Genomic DNA, 22,526 nt, shown 5'->3' on the forward strand with positions numbered 1-22,526 from the left:
TGCATGCATGTCTGATTATGTATGCACGAATGTCTGCACATGCATGTACGCATTCTGCACTCATCATCAAATGTACCTTGACCATGTCCTGTCAATGCAATCTCAGCTCCTCGTTTCTCCGTGTCCACAAATTTTCCTGGCTTGCTCCCGCTGGCCGGTATCCAAGCGGCAGGCAGCCAGACCTCCTCGTTCTTGTGGCGGGAGCCCTCTTGCTACCACCCCTTTGGCCCGGCCTTGTATGAGGACAAGGATGGGGGTGGGGGGGGGGATTGGTCAACACGTGGAGCTGGTGGACCAGCCGATCCCTATATAAGCACTCACCACCACCACCACTCTCCACTCTTGCTCTCCAGCAGCCAACGAGACCTCTCTCTGCACACGGACAGTTGCCACTGTCAAAGCAGAGACCGGACCACCACCAGCCCAAGAACTCCAAGCGCCACCATGCTGTCGATGAAGATGACCCACGCGGCAGGGCTCCTCCTGCTCGTCCTGGCGGCCTACGTCCAAGCCGACGAGACGCATCTGGTGCCGGCCACGGGCAAGACGTACCTGGAGACGGCGCTCGAGAGGCTGCACAGCTACGGCGAGGCGGTCAGTGGCGACAAGGCGGACGGCATCATGACCGAGGCCCGCGAGTTCGTGGAGCAATTCATGGAGGAGTTCCAGGCGAAGGCGCTCCCCGAGGGGGTCACGACGCACAAGCTCGCCGAGGAGATGGCCGAGGCGGCCAACGCCAAGCTGGTGCCCATCCTGCAGGCGGCCAAGGCCGGCATTGAGCGCGCCACGGCCCACCTGCACGAATCGGCGCCGCTCATCATCAAGGTGCGCGGCTTCATCGAGTCCAAGCGCGGCGTGATGTGGGCCTACCTGGCGGCGCTGGCTGAGCGGGCGAAGAAGGCCAAGCTGGACGACACCCTCAAGGGCGTACGAGACGGCATGACGGCCCTCACCATGTCCAGCCTTGGACTGATGAAGGAGGTGAAGGAGATCGCGAGCGCGCCGCCACCCGCTCAATAAGAAGTCCTGCCGAGGAGAGGGGGTCGTGGCAAAGCCGTGCGTTGCTGCCACCTCACAGGGTGGAGAAGGTTTAGTTGGTAGTGGAGCCCTTCCCCTCTTTCTGAAGTGCTGCTCTCTCTGAAAAAAAAAGATCATTTCCTGGGGGCATTTTTTGTTGTTGCCCTAAATGCTTCTTCGGGTTGTTTTGTGGGACAGCTTGAAGTGCAGGCGGGGATTGCCCTCCAGAGTTGTCATCGAGGTCACCTGAAAAAAAATGTTTGAGCGGACTGTCGGGAAAGTTTCGGGCGGAGGTCACTTTTTCGACTGCTTGAAATGTTCCTTAAAAGTCTGCATGAATCTTTTTTTTTATTGAGTTGTCCACAATTTTCACCTTCATCTGGTGTGTGGAGGGTTTTTTTTCTTTCGAGTTTGCATGTTCGATGATAAATTTAACAACAAAAAAACTTCATGATCCTTGTCATGAATTTCAGCTCGAGTTCATGCTTGGATTTTGAGATTTTTTTTCATCTTTTAAGTTTGCTTTGTTTTGGGTGTATCTGCGAATAAAATGTTTGTCACCCTTTGGTAGTAGTAACGAACGAATTGATAATATCTGGTCTGCGGCCTTTGGTGAATATTATGTCTGGCTCTTTTGAACCGGTGGAAAGAGATGTAACTCAAGTTAACGTTTCCAAAATTACACTCTCGTGTCTTTGAGACTTGCAAGAGGGTCGGCGTAGTTGACAAGCGCTTTGTGGGAAGTAGATTTTAGTTTGGTTTCACGAGAATGATTTATAAGAGATCCCTTGCGCTAAACCCGTATTTCTTCTTCCCTTAACGAACTTGTGAAACGTGCAACGGGACGCATTCGTGATCGGGTGGCGAGAAAGGGGACAGCTTTACGCCTTTTTTTTGGTGGCGAACGTAACACAAATCTACAATTAGATTTGTTTTTTTTTAAATATGACCGTTTCCCAGCAAAAAAAATATGCTGACCACCTTAACGCCACAAATAAGCATCTGTATGTAACATTGTCACCGCTGTATTTACATACAAGTTCGCGCGACTAATAACGAGTTAGTGGAAAATACAATGCATGTAAAAAAATAATACAACCAGATAATAATACGCGGACTTTGTTTTGACGGTATATGTATGAATGCCGTCATTCCAGCTCAAAATATCACCGTCGCGTTATTCCTGAAGTAACATCGAGTTTATTTTGTTTTACTTTCAAGACTTAACCCGTTATTAATCGTGCGAAATGACTTGACGGTGTTTGTTCCCCAAAATGAATTACGGTCTAAAAAGACATTGTTTAAAAAAAAGAAAAAGTTTTATTTACGCGAGCATGCATGCCGCCCATTTCCGTTGTTAGTCAACAAGTCCAATCTCGTGTTTTACTTTTGTCTTGCAGACACAAATAATTGTGGTGTTTAGAGCCATGACTTCGTGTTCAATCCAATAAAAATTGTGATCGGTGAACGTGTGAGATTTGTATCGATTTCATCATCGTGAGAAAAAAAAAACATTTTATACCCGCTTACATATTTGTTGTTTTATAAAAAAAAAACACAAACAACATACAAAGACAAAGTTCGACCCGTACAGCCTTAACAGATTGTTGTTGGCAAGTTGGTGTCAGCGGTCAAGCAACACGCCCGACCGCCTTTGTCTCCCCCACACGCTGTTGTTAATCTACGATCCAGAAACTAAACGTTTATATTTTAAGGCCGAGTCTACCTAGGAGAGACGCCGCCCTTAAGAATGCGATATCAATCGTCACTGATGTGTTTAGCCTTGGATTGTTAACGAAAGTGCCCTAAGCACTGCGCCACCGCTCACCACCATCCCATTCACACACAAAGGGAAATAATAAAATAATACAAAATTAAACATAATAAAATACAATTCTCACGACGTTTCGGCCACAACGCAAGCAGCCGTCCTCAGGTGAAGAACAGGGCTGTCGGAAAGACATTCAGACGCTGTCTTTCCGACAGACCTGTTCTTCACCTGAGGACGGCTGCTTGCGTTGTGGCCGAAACGTCGTGAGAATTGTATTTTATTATGTTTAATTCTTATTTTATTATTTTCTATCTACGTGACTTTACCGAAAGAACCAAAGAGTATGGATTGCTGCAGCTTCAAATCAAGATTTTCCCCTGTGCAGTCGCTCACAATAGTGCCGGATTAAGCTAGTGCGAGGCCTGTAGCATGATGCTATAAAGAAGCTCTAAATAAATAAATAAATACTCTAAAATATGAAAACACAATTTTTTTACTTGTACGGTCAAGTAATTGTATTTTTTCATTTGCTATACAGCCAGATAATACGACAAATCGCTCACCTTCAACACCCAGTCGTTCGTTAAAAGTTGAAGGCGGTATAGTACTATAGTAATAGAGCAAGTGCAGAATCCCTGAACCTGAATTGATAGTTTGAAAGCATTTAGCGCTGGAGGGCGACTGCCTCCAACTGCCCAGCAGCAGCAGCGTCCTTCACGATCCTCCTACGCAGAGGTCGATCTTGACACCGCTGCTACCGCTCATCGGCAAGTCCGCTCAGCTCCACGTCCTCCCGTAACCGCATCAGCTCCATCTCTTCTCTAGCCCGTGTCTTGCCAGTTTAGCCCCCCTCTATCCAACGAAAAAGAAGCGTTACACACACATTTTCCACACACACACTTTACACACACACACGTTACACACACACTTTACAAAAATACACACACGTTACAGACACACGTGGCACACACGTTACACACACACACACGTTACACACACTTTACACAGTACACACACACACATGTTACACAGATCCCCCTACAAACAAAGACAAAGATCCCCCGTGTAGCCTTAACAGACTGTAGGGGCAAGTGCTGCTAGCGAGCACCGATGAAGGCCGGCACGGCACACGAGGGGGTGGGTGGCCAGCACCACGCCCAGCCGCCTTTGTCTCCCCAGTGGCGATGTTTAAACATCGCACCAGGTACTCATTTGACGCTGAGTTGACCTAGGGGAGGCCCCAGGACCGGTTCAGATAATCGTCACTGGTGGTGGCCGTGAGCGGGAATCGAACTCGGGTCGCCGGGTGCGCAGCGCGTGTGGAGGGAAAATCACGGGGAGAGAGAGAGAGACACGCAAACTCCAAATACACAGCAGCAGGCGTCAGGGTCGGGATCGAACCCACAACCTCCTGCACACCAGGCGAGGTAGTTAACATCTCCTAGCCACCGTGATGATGATGAGAGAGACACGCAAACTCCAAATACACAGCAGCAGGCGTCAGGGTCGGGATCGAACCCACAACCTCCTGCACACCAGGCGAGGTAGTTAACATCTCATAGCCACCGTGATGATGATGAGAGAGAGAGACACGCAAACTCCAAATACACAGCAGCAGGCGTCAGGGTCGGGATCGAACCCACAACCTCCTGCACACCAGGCGAGGTAGTTAACATCTCCTAGCCACCGTGATGATGATGAGAGAGAGAGACACGCAAACTCCAAGTATACAGTAGCAGGCGTCAGGGTCGGGATCGAACCCACGACCTCCTGCACACCAGGCGAGGTAGTCAACATCTCACCACTCCCGGGAGGTCGACCACCGCGGAGATGGAGCGATGAGTTCAGCTCGTGCGCAGGCCGCCAGCTGGATCGTCGCTTCCCTACACGGGATCGTGAAGAGATGGCGACGGCCTGGAAGAGACTTTCATCCAGCAGTGGATGATGGATCCCTGATGAATTGAGGCAACGCACCGCGCTACACGCCCCGGCCACCTGAGTTCGATTGTGGCCTGCGGCATCCGAACGAGTCCGTTCACCAACCAACCCGTACTGACCGGCGTGGTGAAGTATGGTCAAACGCAAGCAAGCCCCATTCCCCCACACGCACGGTGTGGTATGCGGTGGGCGGGGGGGGCATTCACCCATCCAGCAGTGGAATGCCATCGATAGAAGCTGCGCAATGAATTGCAACGATCGATAAACCAGTAAATTATTGTAACGACTGGCTCGGTGCGCTATTGTCAATGCATTTAATTAGGGCGAGAGCGGTTTCAATTAAGCAACAGCTACATCAGAGCCCCCCCCCGCTAGCCCCCCCCACTCCCCCCCCGCTAGCCTTGCCCCCCCCCTCACTTACCCCGCCCCCTCCCCCCGATCAGGAACAAAATAAACTCACGAAGTCCACTGCCGGATAATAAGACGCACCCCAAACACTTGTGCCCTCTTGTCAATCGAGGTCTACGTAACCAAGACAAAGAAACTCCGTATAGCCTCTGAACAGACCGTTGGGGGCACGTGACCTATGAAAGCCGACAGGGCACACGATTGGGTTGTGTGGTCAACATCGCGCCGGGAGCTCATTGAGTCGACCTCGTGGCCATTCGGAACCTCTCTGAGAGAAGCACACACACTCACACACAAACCCTGGGTTTCAACTCAGAGCCTCAGTGGTCCAATGGCCCAGTGTCACTGGCAGGCCATTATGAACCTCTCAGAGTCCCAGGTCTCTAACCCATCACAGCCATGGCCACTGGTTAAGTGTCACCGACAAGGCCATTATGAACCTCTCTGAGTCCCAGGTCTCTAGCCCGTCACAGCAATGGCCACTGGTTCAGTGTCACCGACACGGCCATTATGAACTCCTCTGATCCCACTCGGTCACTTTCCTTGCCACGGCCAGACAATGGAGCCGCGGCCATTCAGTGATTAATGATGATTAAACGCCAATGAAATGAAAGGGACTGCGTTACTGCAACCCTGCCTGCTCACCCCATGCATCAATTGGAGCTCCAGTGGGCGGTGTGTGTCCCGAGTCGCGTGATGAATGCTGCGTCTAAAAAAAAGGTAAAAGCTGCCTCTTAAAATACACTCATCGATTAAAAACCACGTTTTGACGTGCGGGTGAGTGGATGGTCTCGGTCCGGTCGCCGGTGACTTTCATGGAGGCGCGTGTACGTTTACGTAGACCCGTAGACTCAGAGCAAAAATACAGCAGGGTATGTATGACTAATGCCTATGTACCCTCTACCAATGTAGACATGTGCCTATGTGTCCCTATATACAGTATATATGTAGACCTGTATCTATGTAGACCTATACTTAGCTAGGATTATGCATTCCCATAACTTTGCAGAGCTCTCCCCCTTTGTAGACCGATGCCTATTTATTTTACGTTAATGATTAAGTCACTTCAAGGGCATCAAAGTGGCTCTTGTTCAAACTAACGTCGGGGGCAGAGCCCATCTCCGTTGGCAACCCTGTGCGAGCGGTGGAAATCCCCGTTCCTATGACGGGGCCTTCATTGAATTTTCTACGAACGGTTTAACTCGTGTGCAGAAGCTGGATGGACTCATTGTGGAATCGCGAGACCTTTGAGAGACGGGCGAGGGCTTGGGAGAGGCCGTCATCCAGCGGCGCATCGATCACGGCCGATGACGAACGCCTCCATGCGATGGCGCCGTGGTTTACGCCTACTGCGCCATGAACCAGAGGTCGCAAACGGGTACCCGATACCCGTACCCTACCCGATACCCGGCTACCCGTACCCGGCTGGGTACGGATAGCCGTTTGCGACCCTGGTGCGGCCGGGCACGGGTAAGGAATCAAAACCCGTTTGCGACCTCTGCCATGAACCCGGCGAATTGAGGGGTTGACTTTCGGCCACGGCAGACATCATCAGTGGTAGGTGACATCTGAAGCGGTCCTCACGCCCACCATCACAGCCTCCCCCGCCCCCCGCCACCACCCACGCCTTCACCGCAATCGCACTCAAGTACGGTCGAACAACCACCCATGAACCGCAAGATGCGAGGAGGTTCTTCCTCCAGCAGTGGATTGATAAGGGGCAGTAGGTTATCACTTGTCAAAGACGGTCATAGCGTCGCGCGCTTTCAAACGGCCGTCTGGAACGCTCTTCATTCCAATAATTAGGAAGCCACAGAGCTATGCACTTTAAAATAATCTGATTTGAAAACTCATTTATTTTGTACTGCTTTTTGTGTTTAGTTTGTTATCCTTCCCCCGCACCTCCGATTTGCACGGTTGGCTACGTAGGGTGTGAAAGAAATGGCTCCCTGGGTAACTGAATGTTGTATGAGCACAGTATCGGGTTATTCGAAGGGTCAAAGTTTAAAGAATCTTTTACCGGCGAATTACTCAATTGGGGCACAACACGCAGGAACATCTGAAATTATTATTCAGGCTCAGCAAGGGTCTCCCTGGGTAACTAAATGGTTAAGGAACACAGAATCGGGTTATTCGAAGGGTCAAGGTTTAAATAATCTTACCGGCGAATTACTCAATTGGGGCACAACACGCAGGAACATCTGAAATGACTCTTCAGGCTCAGCGAGGGTTTCCCTGGGTAGCTGAATGGTGTAGGAGTACAGTACTGGCTTTGCGAATGGAATGACACAACGGACAAACACGAGTGGAATAACAATTTGAGCAGCAACCAAAAAAAAACAGCCGAGTGTTTTTTTTTTCTTCAGAAAAGTATTGATTTATTCATTATATAATTAATAACAATTGTAATAATTTATGACATTTCTTGTATGAAGTATCGTGGGTGTTTAGTGTACAATAAGGCTGCAGTATTTTTTTATTTATATATATATAAAACAACAGCTGCCACTCAAACCGGAGACGCCACGTCCCCGGACAAAAACAATCACCGCTGGGGTTGCAAGCCGCGCGCGCGTGCCAACCGCGTCGCGCGCGCACGTGACACCCACGGCGCTTGCGCGCGCATGCGCTGATGGGCGCCACGCGCGCTCGTGTTGTTCGGCGGATGTGCGTGGCGCCCCCCATTTGGGAGGTGCCGCTTGAGTGCTGCTTTTTTTGGGAAAAAAAAATAAAAAAATTATCGAACTTCGCACTTGGGAATGCACTCGGAACAAACGTCGGCTTGAGCGACGCGTGGCTCTGCGCCGAAGCTGGACGCGCCCGTTTGATACCGGGAGTCGAACTTTAACCCTGATCGCTTGCGGGACACACGAATACACGTTGATAAAGGCGTGACATCAGGAAAGAGGTTGATTTAATTTTGGCTCGGGCGAGTTCTGCACGATTCTTATTCTTTCAGTGCCGCTTTGCGGCAAGTCGGCAGCAGATAGGATTGGAGATGAACTGTCCCCCTGCCATGCGAATGTGGATCTTCCACCACTGGCTCTAGGGTCAGCATGGTATATTCGCACTGCACCCCCCCCCCTTGAGTTTTTGGCTTTTCTAATGAATCCTAAGTGTCTGTAAATCATCCAAGTTTGGCACTGCCCTGACCACCGACCTAGGCACCTGCTATAACCACCGATATGGCCAAGAATATCGCCATCAATAGGGCCACCGCCACCACCATGGCCACAAATACCGCCATTAACATGACCGCCACCAACTGGCACAACTATGGCCACCACCACCAAGATGACCACTAATATGGCCAACAACGTAGCAACAGGCACCAATATGGCCGCCGCCGCCACCACCGATGCGGCCACGAACACGGCTAGTATTGTGCTCAATACCACCAACATGGCCACCGACGCCAACATGGCTACCGCCACCAATATGGCCGCCGCCACCACCACCACGGGCAACGCTGCCATCGGTGCGGCTGTGAGACTGGACGGACATTTTGATTGCGCGCGCATAATTATATTTGGGTGCATTTTTTTTAGAAAAGTGATGGAATTGATTCAACGCGGCGTTACTTTCAATTCAAGTAACGAAAGGCCTTGGGTGTATCTCGTCATGGCCGTTACATTTACACTGGGATCACAAAACAGTACACTACTCAAAACGAAATCAATACAGCAAAGTACTGAACACGTGTTTCCTTGTGTGTCTATGTGTCGTGTTGTGTTTGTCTGTGTGTGCGTGCATGTGCATAAGCATATGAAGTCGTGCGTTTCCGTATTACGTAAGTGACATTAGTGTGTGTTGCTATATGTACGAGTTCACGTTAGGTAGGTGTACGTGTTCGTAGATATGTCTGTTGCCAGCACACAGTTGGCACAATCGGGGGCACTGGTGGTCTACCTGCCAATCATCTCAGTCAACCCGTAACACCTGGGTCTGTCTCATGTCCATCTGCTACAGGCAGATGTGTAGGGAAATTCAACAGGACCTACATCTCTGGTTTATTGACCTAGTCAAGGCCAATGATACCATCACGAGGCCAGGGCTCTGGATTATTTTTCGTACTTTCAGGCTCCATGACCCTCTGCTCACAATCATAAGTATCTTCATGTTGGTAAATCTGCTTGGCCAAGAATCAGGGCCATATCCTGTTCACCTTGGGGTACGACAGGGATGCCCTCTGTCCCCTACATTATTTAACGTATTTTTTACCACGTAGTTTTAGAACCATTCCATAGCTGTAACAGAGAAATTTCCATCTGGTACAAACACAATGGGAGACTGATCAATGCCCTGGAGCGGTCACGGGATGGCTCTCTAATGTTGATGATCTGGTAATTGAGAAGGCATTGGAGGCATTGGAGACTCTGCCGCTGAACCTGGAGCATGCTTTAAATGTGCCGACTGGCCTGCCTATGATCCATCCTGGGTTCAACCAGGCTGGATTGTGTGAGCTCACAGATCCTTGAAAGATCTGGGCATTCCATCAGTGAGCTCCTCTGGCAAGCAAGGCTGTCTTGGCTGGGTCATGCTGCCCACAGACAGCCAAAGCACCAAGCGCTGTGGCGACATCACCAACATTACGTGCCCATGCGTGCGTGTACCTATGTGTGTCTCCGTGTGTCTGTACTTGCACCGACAGCCTACACAGGCTGTATGTTCGTGTTTGTGCGTGTATCCGCTCGCGCGTGCGTCTGCGCACACGACAGATCATTTAAGGCTCTGCGAATGTTGCACAAATGGAGGAACTCAGCGGTGTGTTCTGGTCCACAAAAAACGAGACATTGTAGTCTTCATTTTGGCTCCATTACAGTCCTGCTCCTCTTTGCTGCTTGTTAACGACATTTAGTTTGACGCAATTTCCTCAACGTCTTTTCCATGTCGGGAAAAATATAGTTCTCAAATAACAATGATCAGAACAGTGGCAATAACAACGATGATGATGATGATGATGATACCGAGTTGAGCTTTAACGCCATTCCATCTCGTGCGATCCGTCAAGCCGACCACATAACGCAGTCGAACCCGTCGCCTCCTTGCTTGTGCGGTGGAGGGAGTCGCTCGCCTCTGCTCCACCTGGTCGCGCTGGGTCGTTGCGACTGTTGCCGGGAGATGATGATGATGATGCGGGAGACGATGCGGGAGACGATGCAGGAAATGTGGAGAGCGTCGCTGTTTCTCACGAGATGCCCTCGTACAGTGGGGGCAACATGGAGTGCGAGGGTGTCGCCAGGCCGCCGCCACCACCGCCAAGATGGCCGCCGCCACTGCCATCAAGATGGCCACCAGCGCCACCACTAAGATGGCCGCGGGTGCCAAGATGGCCACCGGGGCCACCACTGCCACCACTGCCACCAAGACGGCCGGCGGCGCCACCACTGCCACCAAGATGGCCACCGGCAACAAGATGGCCGCGGGCGCCGGCGCCTCCACCGACCTGGCCGCCGTCCCCCTGAGCGCCGCCAAAATGGCCGCCGGCACCAAGATGGCGGCCAGAGCTAAGATGGCCGCCAGCGCTGACATCAATGTGGCCGCCAGTGCTGACACCGCCAGCTCTGGTGACGCCACCGTGCGCGGAGTTGATTTCGTCACCTGCACACACGCAGGCCCACACAAGGGCTCCTCCGTCTGTCTGTCTGTCCATCTGTAAGTCCCTGTGCGTGTGTAAGTCAGTCCGTCTCTATATGGGTCTCTAAGTCCGTGTGTTTGTCTGTCTCCCTGTCCATCTGCAAGTTTGTGTGCGTGTGTCCAATTCAGTTCATCTGTGTGTCTGTCTGAGTTTCTGTACGTTCCTGTGCGTGTTTTATCGTCAACGCGTCAGTCTGGAAATCTGTCTTTAGGTCTGTGTATCTGTCTGTATGTCTGTCAGCACATCTGCCATCTGATTGTCTATATACAGTACATATTTTTCTCTGTCCGAAACTGTGTCTGTCTACCTATCTGTGTGCCTCTCCATAACTGTGCGTCTAAGTCTGCCAGTGTGTCAGTCAATTCAGTACGGCCGAGTGTTAATACGTCTCTCTGTTTCAGTAAGTCTGTGCGTGTCTGTCGACGTCTTGGTCAGTCAGTCACTCTGCCCGTCCGTTTGTAAGTCTGTCCCGGGGTATGTACGTCTGTACGTCTGTAAGTCTGTCTGGTCGTCAAAGCCGTGGGATCGTTAGAAATGAGGAACATCGTCAGCATCATCTTCACAACAATGAATGACAAATATGAATAAATCACTCAATTTGGATTACACAGAGGGCAGCAATCATCGCCCCCTGCTGGCAGACTAATACCCAGAATACAGGTTTTTTGGGTTAGATCGCGTAAATATATCAATGTGTCATTAAACCCGCCACCACCCGACACAGCCAACTAGTAAGGGTTGTCACGTAGACAGAACGTGCCAATTCGTCACTGGTACAGCACTAACAGGTGTGTTGGAGAGCCAAGCCACAACATTTACAATCTTGAGTGCGACATTTTGCCAGTCATTTTAAAATAATACAACCACGCTTATAACGTGACCATTTCTAATAGCCACTGTTTCCATAAAAATCCTGCAGTTATATCGTATTCATGAGAAGTTCCAGAAAGTAAGACGCATTCCAAAGCTGTGCTGGTGTGGCGGTAAAGCTACACCGCATATTCCTCAAAATGTGTCCCTTTACTCTCAAAAACTTTGCAGGATCCATCGTCGTCAAGCAAAGTCTCTTGAGACTCAGTGAGGCTTTTCTGGGTACATATGCGGAGCGTTAATTATGATAAACACGACGTTTCGTCAGTAATTACAACCAGCTTCATCAGGCGACAGCCAGATTTGTGGAGAAATCGTCCTGTTTCGTTCCTTAAATAGAGGGGTAGATACGATGACATCACTGGGGGGGGGGGGGGGGTGATTAATGAATGCCTATAAATGACTATGGGTATCCACTATGGGTATCCATTGCATAATCCACGTGCATTATGCAAGCCCATTGCTCTTGTACTTCTTGTCGATTGTGTGTACTAAAATAGCCGTACCAAGGGTAATCCTTATTGAAGTATTGCGACCTGTATAGGCATGCATCTAAACAAGGTATTATTTGATGATTCGCTTCCAAGCAGCACTAACTCTGTAGCTATCCGAACAGTTACAATTATTTTAATTTCTCTCAATTTCGATAGATTCTCTAATTAGTCTTGGCCAGTCGTAACTAGTTTTGCACAGAACTTTAACATTATCAATATTAATTGAGCGTCCTTGTGGGCAAGCGTGTTCTGCTACTGCTGACAGTTGTATTTGGGAGTATTTAATATTTATTTGGTGTTCTTTTAGTCTCTTGCTGATCATTCGTCCTGTTTGCCCAACATAGCATTTTCCACAAGTGCAATTAATCCTGTACACACCTTCTGTTGATAGCTTCGGTAATACATCTTTTGTACCAAATATTAATTTCTGTATTTTATGTACCGTGCCAAATCCAAACATCTGGCTAGTTTATCAGTTACTTCCGCAATGTACGGTGTTTCAATAGTTTAAATGACTTTTGTCAGTTTCAATGCTCGTGTTATTTGATTTGGTTTTGGCATTCAATGCCATGTTCATTTGTGCACCATTGTAACCGTTCAATTGCTGCGCTTCTTTAACATGTTTAATTTCACTTCTCAGACTATCACCATCTGATATTTTCTTAGCCCGATGTACGAGTGTCTTGATGAGAGCGGATTTCTGAGCGTGTTATTTTTCGATTTAAAGCTTTCGTGTCTGCAGGGATTCATCTTCTTGGTTCTTTCGGTAAAGTCACGTAGAAGGGAAATAATAAAATAATAAAAATAAAACACAATAAAATTAATTCTAGATTTGAAGCTTTCGTGACTGCAAGGAATCATCTTCTTAGGTTTTTTCGGTAAAGTCACGTAGAAAGTAAAATAAAATAAAAACAAAAATCACGACGTTTCGGAGGCAACACAAGTCTCCGTCATCAGGTGGGACCGTCACAGCCAGATTAGCTGTATCAAGTGAGGCAATGATTCAAGATGTAATCCCTTAAAAGCGAGTTGAGGGGGGAGGGAGAGGGAGGGGGGAGCTCATCAGACTATGGTAGCCAATGAAAGGAACGTATCGGGAGGGAGGGGGGCGATGCCAAAAGGGTGGGCGATGGACGTGGAAGCGCTTGTGCGGCCGCTTGCGGCACAAGCGCTTCCACGTCCATCGCCCACCCTTTTGGCATCGCCCCCCTCCCTCCCGATACGTTCCTTTCATTGGCTACCATAGTCTGATGAGCTCCCCCCTCCCTCTCCCTCCCCCCTCAACTCGCTTTTAAGGGATTACATCTTGAATCATTGCCTCACTTGATACAGCTAATCTGGCTGTGACGGTCCCACCTGATGACGGAGACTTGTGTTGCCTCCGAAACGTCGTGATTTTTGTTTTTATTTTATTTTACTTTCTACGTGACTTTACCGAAAAAACCTAAGAAGACAATAAAATTATTCTCACGACGTTTCGGCCACAACGCAAGCAGCCGTCCTCAGGTGAAGAACAGGTCTGTCGGGAAGACAGACGCTGTCTTCCCGACAGACCTGTTCTTCTCTGTCTTCCCGACAGACCTGTTCTTCACCTGAGGACGGCTGCTTGCGTTGTGGCCGAAACGTCGTGAGAATTATTTTATTATGTTTTATTTTTATTATTTTATTATGTCCCTTCTACGTGACTTTACCGAAAGAACCAAGAAGAAGAGCTTTGTGTTATTTTACCATTTCGACCGCGTCCGAGCAGAATATCCATTATTTTTTTGATGATTTACAAATTCGTTAAGTGTATCTTTGCCGTGTAGGCCCAAGCCACCAAGCGGAGGCTTTAAGTGTGCTCCCAGCTATTGCTTCTGTTTCAAAATCTTCCACGTACAAATTCTGCTGGCCCGCTACTTGCATGCTGACCAATACCAGCGTGCCGACCGCTACACGAGGAACTCTCTTGAACAGAGCGAAGTTTCGACAACCCCCATCGGGGCGTCTCCACTTCACGTTGCCCGGCGTCACTCACCGCTGCCGCTGCTGCTGCTGCTGCCGCTGCTGCCGCTCACGATCCGCGGCGGAGTCGGCTGCTGCTGCTGCTGCCGTTTGACGATCGGAGCGACGGGGGGCACGGCCGGGGAGGCCCCTCCGGCGGTGACCGCCGGGGCAGCGATGGGGGCGGTGGGGGCGGTGGGGACGTGGAGGGGGTATTGCGTGGCCAGGAGCCGGGCGAGCAGCGCGGGAAGCGCGTGGACGCTCTCGGCCAGCGCGTCCACCTTGCCCTCGAGAGCCGCCACGCGCTTCTCCGTGTCCTCGCTGCGTTCGTGCAGCTCCGACACCATGTCGTACATCACGTTCTGCGTCTACGCGGGGATAACGCGGAGACAGCGTGTCGTACATCACGTTGTGTGTCTACGCGGGGATAATGTGGAGACACCGTGACGTACATCACGTTGTGTGTCTACGCAGAGACAACACGTTGTGTGTCTACGCGGGGACAACGCTGGGTTCACGTGGAGACGGAGTTACAGAGACACACGGGGACACGGAGCCGCGGGAGAAGTGGCGCTGCAGTGTTCGGGCTCACCTTGGCCAGGTCGATGAGGGTATTGGCCTGGTCGTTCAGCTTCCTCTGCTCCATCTTGACACTGCGCAGCCTGAGACCCACACAGACACACACTCACCACTCACTCACACGCTCACCTCTCACTCACTCACTCACCACACACTCACCACTCACTCACCACTCACCAGACTACCCACTCACTCACTCACCACTCACTCACCAGACTCGCCAATCACTCACCACTCGCTCAATCACCACTCACACACTCACTGGCTCACCACTCACTCACTCACCACTCACTTATACACTCACTCACTCACCACTCACCAGACTCACCACTCACTCACCACTACCAGCAACACCCCACAGTGCCTCACACCGCCCTGGTGAGTTACTCAACACTGGGACTAGCCTAGCCCTAGCCTGAGCATTAGGCCTAGCCCCTAGCAGTAGCCCGAGCATTAGTCTTAGGATCAGTTCAAACCATAGCATCAGCCCGAGCACTCACAATCATCATCATCATCACTGCTGTCCTCACACCTACCCATGTACCTACCCCTCCACTCTCCCCCCGCCCCCCGCCCCCCGCCCCCCGCCCCCCCACGTACTGGTGGATCGCCTGCAGGAACTTGCGCTGGTGCTTGCGCACGCGCGAGTGGTCGATCTTCTTCGCGAGCTTCGTGTGCTTGTAGATGAGCCACGTCTCGCGCAGCACGTTCGCCGCCGCGTTCTTCACCTGCGTCACCGCGCGCACGGGGGTTCATCGGCACGGTGAGGCCGCGGTGCCGTGGTGAGGCCGCGGTGCCGTGGTGAGGCCGCGGTGCCGTGGTGAGGCCGCGGTGCCGTGGTGAGGCCGCGGTGCCGTGGTGAGGCCGCGGTGCCGTGGTGAGGCCGCGGTGCCGTGGTGAGGCCGCGGTGCTGTGGTGAGGCCGCGGTGCTGTGGTGAGGCCTCGGTGAGGCCGCGGTGAGGCCGCAGTGAGGCCGCCGTGAGATCGCGGCGAAACCCGCGATGCGCATGGCGAGGTTGTGGCAAGTGTCGTTGTGGTGGTCTCACCCGCCTGGTGAGTGCGGTGAGATTGTGGTGAGGCTGTGGTGATGAGTGAGGTGGTGGTGGTGCTGAGGTTGTGGTGAGTGTGGTGGTGAGCTCACCCGCTTGGTGAGCTGCGTGTCCTTCATGAAGTTGTGCACGTGCTTCTCCGCCTTGGCGAATGAGGTTGTGGTGAGCGTGGTGAGTGGTGGTGAGCGTGGTGAGTGGTGGTGAGCGTGGTGGTGGTGGTGAGCGTGGTGGTGGTGGTGGTGGTGAGCTCACCCGCTTGGTGAGCTGCGTGCCCATCATGAAGTTGTGCACGTGCTTCTCCGCCTTGGTGAATGAGGTTGTGGTGAGTGTGGCGGTGAGGTTGTGGTGAGCGTGTTGAGTGGTGGTGAGCATGGTGAGGTTGTGGTGAGCGTGTTGAGTGGTGGTGAGCATGGTGAGCGTGGTGGTGGTGAGCTCACCCGCTTGGTGAGCTGCGTATCCATCATGAAGTTGTGCACGTGCTTCTCCGCCTTGGCAAACGAGGTTGTGGTGAGCGTGGCGGTGAGGTTGTGGTGAGCGTGGTAAGTGGTGGTGAGCATGGTGAGTGGTGGTGAGCGTGGTAAGTGGTGGTGAGCATGGTGAGTGGTGGTGAGCGTGGTAAGTGGTGGTGAGCATGGTGAGTGGTGGTGAGCGTGGTGAGTGGTGGTGAGCATGGTGAGTGGTGGTGAGCGTGGGGAGTGGTGGTGGTGAGCGTGGTGAGTGGTGGTGGTGAGCATGGTGAGTGGTGGTGAGCGTGGTAAGTGGTGGTGAGCATGGTGAGTGGTGGTGAGCGTGGTGAGTGGTGGTGAGCATGGTGAGTGGTGGTGAGCGTGGTGAGTGGTGGTGGTGAGCGTGGTGAGTGGTGGTGGTGAGCATGGTGAGTGGTGGTGAGCGTGGTAAGTGGTAGTGAGCATGGTGAGTGGTGGTGAGCGTGGTGAGTGGTGGTGAGCGTGGTGAGTGGTGGTGAGCGTGGTGAGTGGTGGTGAGCATGGTGAGTGGTGGTGAGCGTGGTGAGTGGTGGTGAGCATGGTGAGTGGTGGTGAGCGTGGTGAGTGGTGGTGAGCATGGTGGTGGTGGTGGTGAGCTCACCCGCTTGGTGAGCTGCGTGTCCATCATGAAGTTGTGCACGTGCTTCTCCGCCTTGGCGAACGAGGTTGTGGTGAGCGTGGTGAGGTTGTGGTGAGCGTGGTAAGTGGTGGTGAGCATGGTGAGTGGTGGTGAGCATGGTAAGTGGTGGTGAGCATGGTGAGTGGTGGTGAGCGTGGTGAGTGGTGGTGAGCGTGGTGAGTGGTGGTGAGCATGGTGAGTGGTGGTGAGCGTGGTGAGTGGTGGTGAGCGTGGTGAGTGGTGGTGGTGAGCGTGGTGGTGGTGGTGGTGGTGAGCTCACCCGCTTGGTGAGCTGCGTGTCCATCATGAAGTTGTGCTCGTGCTTCTGCGCCTTGGCGAACGAGGTTTTGGTGAGCATGGCGGTGAGGTTGTGGTGAGCGTGGCGGTGAGGTTGTGGTGAGCGTGGTGAGTGGTGGTGAGCATGGTGGTGGTGGTGGTGAGCTCACCCGCTTGGTGAGCTGCGTGTCCATCATGAAGTTGTGCACGTGCTTCTCCGCCTTGGTGAGCTCCAGCTTGCGAGCGACTACGGCCACGACGAGCGCCGTGCAGCCAGCGCCCTGCTCCATCACCACCACCACCACGTCACCGTCATCACCGGCGTCGGCGTCATCACCGCCGTCATCATCATCGCCGCCGCCACCACCACCACCACCCACGTCACCGTCATAACCGCTGTCATCGTCATCGCCGCCACCACCACCACCATCCACGCCACCACCACCACCACCCACGTCACCGTCATCACCGCCGTCATCGTTATCGTCGCCACCGCCACGCATGTGACCATCATCACCGCCATCATCGTCATCGCCGCCACCACCACCCACGTCACCGTCATCACCGCCGTCATCGCCGCCACCACCACCACCACCCACGTCACCGCCATCATCGGCGTCGTCGGCACGACCATCATCACCACCACCACCACGTCACCGTCATCACCGCCGTCATCGTCATCGCCGCCACGACCATCACCACCGTCATCATCGGCGTCGTCGGCACCACCATCACCACCACCAACACCACCACGTGACCGTCATCACCGGCGTCATCGGCACCACCATCACCACCACCACCATGTCACCGTAATCACCACCGTCATCGTCATCACCATCGCCACCACCACCACCCACGTCACCGTCATCACCGCCGTTATCGTCATCGCCGCCACCACCACCACCCACGTCACCGTCATCACCGCCGTCATCGTCATCGCCGCCACGACCATCACCACCGTCATCATCGGCGTCGTCGGCACCACCATCACCACCACCAACACCACCACGTGACCGTCATCACCGGCGTCATCGGCACCACCATCACCACCACCACCATGTCACCGTCATCACCACCGTCATCGTCATCACCATCGCCACCACCACCACCATGTCACCGTCATCACCGCCGTTATCGTCATCGCCGCCACCACCACCACCCACGTCACCGTCATCATCGGCGTCATCGGCACCACCATCACCCAAGTCACCGTCATCACCGGCGTCATACCCATTGTCATTTGGATTGGTGAAATCATTATCATCATCATCAAAATCAACTTCATTATCAGCGTCATCATCATCACCCTCAGCCGGGCGGAAAAGGCCGCGCCCGTGGCTGCTGTAACCCAGCGCTGTGGAGGCAGCAAGCGAGGGTTGGTGGATCACCCCTGGATCGCCGGGATAAAGCAGTACAGCAACGTGCCGAGCAATAGCATCTGCCCATCGTGCAAGGGATCGAGCGTTGCCCCCTTGCACGCATAGGTGTTCTCCGGGTCTTCCCGTTTCCTCCGATGTGTATAAACGCTCATCAATCGACTGACAAAAATCGCAGTTCCCGTGTGTCGCGGATTGTGCAGCGGTGTGAGATGCAGTTTTATGACAGATGCTGCGATGCAAAAATATAACATCATCATCATCATCAACAGTTTCATATCAACAGTGGTCATCTCTGTCGTCGCCAATATCAGTTTCATCATCATTATCACCACCAACATCATCAGCATCATCATCTGCGTTATAATCAGTGTCATCATAACCATCATAACCACCATCATCATCACTACCAGCATCATCAACATCATCATCAGTGTCGAAATGGCGATTATCATGAGTTGAGTGTGTGGGTGGGTGAGTGAGGATAGTGAGTGAGTGAATAGGTGAGGTGAGGCGAGTGGGTGGGTGGGTGAGTGAGCAACTGAATACGCAAGTCAGTGAGTGAGTGAGCGAGCGAGCGAGGTAGTGGGAGGGTAAGTCGGTGAGTGAGCAAGTGTGGGGTGAGCGAGGGCGCAGGTGGGTGAGTGAGTGAGTTAGTGACTAGAAGAGCGAGTGGACGGGTGAATGGGCGGGTAAGCGGTTGAGTCGGTGAGTGTGCAAGTGATCATGCGAGTGAGCAAGTGGGTAGGCAAGTGAATGGTTGAGCGAGTGCATCGGTGGGTGGGTGAACGGATGGGCGGGCGGGTGGGTAGGTGGGTGAGCGGTTGGGCGGACGGGAGGGCGGGCAAGTGGGTGGGTGAGCGGTTGGGCGAATGGGAGGGCGGGCAGGTGGGTGAACGGGTGGGTGGGTGGCCGAGCGGGTGGGTGGGTGAGCGGGTGGGTAGGTGAACGAGTGGCTGGTTGAACGGGTGGGTGGGTGGCCAAGCGGGTGGGTGGGTGAGCGGGTGGGTGGGTGAGCGGGCGGGAGGGCGAGCAGGTGGGTGGGTGGGTAAGCGGGTGGGTGGGTGAGCGGGTGGGTGAGTGGATGGGTGGATGAACGGGCGGGTGGGTGGGTGAGCAGTTGGGCGGGCGGGCTTGTGGGTGAGCAAGCACGCGAGAGACTGCTCACCATGATGCCAGTAAGCAGACACACCCCGCGGCCACAGTAGGTGTGTGGCACCATGTCTCCGTAGCCGATGGAGAGGAAAGTGATGGAGATGAGCCACATGGCGCCCAGGAAGTTGCTCGTTACGTCCTGCGGGTCGTGGTACCTGGGGGCGACATCATCGACATCGTCATCGTCGTCATCACTAACATCGCCAGCATCAACATCAGCATCATTAATGTCATCGTCATCATCATCATCATCACTAACATCGCCAGCATCAACATCGGCATCATCAATGTCATCGTCGTCATCACTAACATCACCAGCATCAACATCAGCATCATCAATGGCATCGTCATCATCATCACTAACATCGCCAGCATCAACATCAGCATCATCAACGTTGTGGATTTTCTCTCCAGCACACCGGTTAGCAGAGGTGTGGACTCGAGTCATGTGACTTGGACTCGAGTCAGACTCGAGTCATGAATTTGATGACTTGCGACTCGACTTGGACTTGCATAACAATGACTTTGTCCCACCTATGAGATGTGGACTCGAGTCATGTGACTTGGACTCGAGTCAGACTCGAGTCATGAATTTGATGACTTGCGACTCGACTTGGACTTGCATAACAATGACTTTGTCCCACCTCTGCCGGTTAGTGCTGTACTCGTAACAAATTGGCACGTTTTGTTTACGTGAGTCTGTGGGTCTTTGTGCGAGTCTATGGGTCTCTGTGTGAGTCTATGGGTCTCTGTGCGAGTCTATGGGTCTCTGTGCGAGTCTATGAGTCTCTGTGTGAGTCTATGTGTCTCTGTGCGAGTCTATGTGTCTCTGTGCGAGTCTATGGGTCTCTGTGCGAGTCTATGGGTCTCTGTGCGAGTCTATGAGTCTCTGTGTGAGTCTATGTGTCTCTGTGCGAGTCTATGGGTCTCTGTGTGAGTCTATGGGTCTCTGTGCGAGTTTATGGGTCTCTGTGCGAGTCTATGGGTCTCTGTGCGAGTCTATGGGTCTCGGTGTGAGTCTATGGGTCTCTGTGTGAGTCTATGGGTCTCTGTGTGAGTCTATGGGTCTCTGTGCGAGTCTATGGGTCTCTGCGTGAGTCTATGGATATCTGTGTGAGTCTAAGGGTCTCTGTGTAAGTCTATGGGTCTCTGTGAGAGTCTATGGGTCTCTTTGTGAGTCTATGGGTCTCTCTGTGCGAGAGTCTACGGGTCTATCTGAGTCGATGTATGTTGAACTTCTTTCGCACCGTACACAGCGAACCGTGCCCATCGGAGGTGCGGGGGCACACAAAGAGTCACAGCTGATCTCGCGCTCCCCTCTACCCTTAAAGCAACCACAACGGCCAGCGTAGTGAAGTACGGTCACACGACCTCCCGTGATTGACACGGCGCTTCGAGGCCTTCATCCAGCAGTGGATAGAGAGAGTGCCTGGAATTAACGACATCTCCCTCTATTTTTAGGCGAACCCTGGCCACAGCCTCCACCGCGGTCAATTCCTTCGCGTGGCTCTCACTTAAATCCCCCCCCCCCCCGCCGCCTTCTCCTCCTCCAAACATCAAAGGTGATTTAATATCGGAATTTTGAGTGGGCTTCAAAATCAATTAAATCGTTAACCTGGCTCTCGCGCAGAGGGCTGCAAGCCATGTTCAAACATTGAGCGACGTCAGTGTGGTCTCGCCGGTACCATCATCATCAGCAGCCATCGTCACCATCATCAGCCGTCTTTACCGTAACCATCATTAGCCAAACTATACTCTTTGGGTCATTCGGTAAAGTCACGTAGTTAGAAAACAAATCATTAGCCATATTCACCATCAGCCATCATCACCATCATCAGCAATCTTCACCGTCACCATCATCAGCCATCTTCACCATCATCAGCCACCGTCACAATCAGCACCATTATAGCACGGTGCGAAAGAAATTCAACATCCATTCGTACAGCCGTACAATTCCCACCGCGGTATTAACCAGGGCGGCCGCCGGGCTCGAACCGCCACGCGCGTCACCGCTGGGCTGCGGTCAATCCACTGCTGGATGACGGGCCCCCCTTAAACGAGCTCGCGAGAGCCGATTCCATCGCCCAGTCTCCGGCAAAACGTCGCGGCGGGCGGACAGCCGGGCGGGACACCGATTCGGTTACAGGAAACAACGGGGAAGTGAAACTACGGGTTCAGTATAAGAATAGGTTTAACTCTTACTGGCCATAAGACGGTTGTGTGAAGTTCTAGATTTGAAGCTTTCGTGACTGCAAGGATTCATGCTCCTAGTTTTTTCGGTAAAGTCACGTAGGTAAAAAAATGAAATTTAAATTAATAAAAAATAAAATCACGACGTTTCGGAGGCAAGACAAGTCTCCGTCATCAGGTGGGACCGTCACAGCCAGATTTGCTACATCAAGTAAAGTCACGTAGGTAGATGCAGCAAATCTGGCTGTGACGGTCCCACCTGATGATGGAGACTTGTGTTGCCTCCTAAACGTCGTGATTTTATTTTTATAATTTTAATTTCAATTTTTTACCTACGTGACTTTACCGAAAGAACTAAGAGTAAGATGCAAGTTCTTAAATACAAGTTAAGGGGGAGGAGAATGTGGTAGCCAATGAATGGACCGTATTGGGAGGGGGGGGGGCTAAAAGAGAACACGAGGTGTACGTGGGCGTGTTTGTGCGCAAGCCCCTGTTGTGTGAAGGGGGCTGGGTGGGGAGGGGCTGGGTGGGGAGGGGCTGGTCACCCCGTGGTGCCCTTATAAAACTCAACGTTTAACCTACTCACGCCGGCTTGTGCCCGCCCTAACAGTCGGGCATATTTGCGGAATACACCACGCCGCCGTTGACCCTGGCCATTGACCGAGCAACCCAACGTTC

The 22,526-nt window shown here is 52.4% G+C and overlaps 2 protein-coding genes across 2 annotated transcripts in view; one reads left to right on the top strand and one right to left on the bottom strand.

Annotated features, from left to right (window-relative positions):
- The first annotated feature begins 344 nt into the window (after positions 1–344).
- On the top strand, positions 345–2,490 carry LOC144950703 (blood plasma apolipoprotein LAL2). Its single transcript, XM_078880779.1, has one exon. The coding sequence runs from the start codon at positions 445–447 to the stop codon at positions 1,018–1,020; it is 576 nt and encodes a 191-aa protein (XP_078736905.1). The 5' UTR covers positions 345–444; the 3' UTR covers positions 1,021–2,490.
- Positions 2,491–11,186: 8,696 nt separating this feature from the next.
- The window catches only part of LOC144950840 (small conductance calcium-activated potassium channel protein 2-like), a 47,416-nt gene continuing 36,076 nt past the window's right edge, over positions 11,187–22,526 (bottom strand). Inside the window, exons 5-10 of the mRNA XM_078880964.1 lie at positions 19,672–19,813; positions 17,298–17,408; positions 15,299–15,426; positions 14,712–14,781; positions 14,154–14,487; positions 11,187–11,272 (exon numbers count right to left, since the gene is read on the bottom strand). Coding sequence (XP_078737090.1) covers positions 11,208–11,272; positions 14,154–14,487; positions 14,712–14,781; positions 15,299–15,426; positions 17,298–17,408; positions 19,672–19,813 — 850 coding nt within the window. The 3' untranslated portion in view covers positions 11,187–11,207. The remainder of the gene's footprint in view (positions 11,273–14,153; positions 14,488–14,711; positions 14,782–15,298; positions 15,427–17,297; positions 17,409–19,671; positions 19,814–22,526) is intronic.

The sequence above is a fragment of the Lampetra fluviatilis genome, chromosome 59 (assembly GCF_964198595.1).
Source record: "Lampetra fluviatilis chromosome 59, kcLamFluv1.1, whole genome shotgun sequence".
NCBI lineage: Eukaryota > Metazoa > Chordata > Hyperoartia > Petromyzontiformes > Petromyzontidae > Lampetra > Lampetra fluviatilis.

Bases quoted from the DNA above. Each gene is read 5' to 3' on its own strand.
- LOC144950703 (XM_078880779.1), top strand. From the start codon at position 445: ATGCTGTCGATGAAGATGACCCACGCGGCAGGGCTCCTCCTGCTCGTC.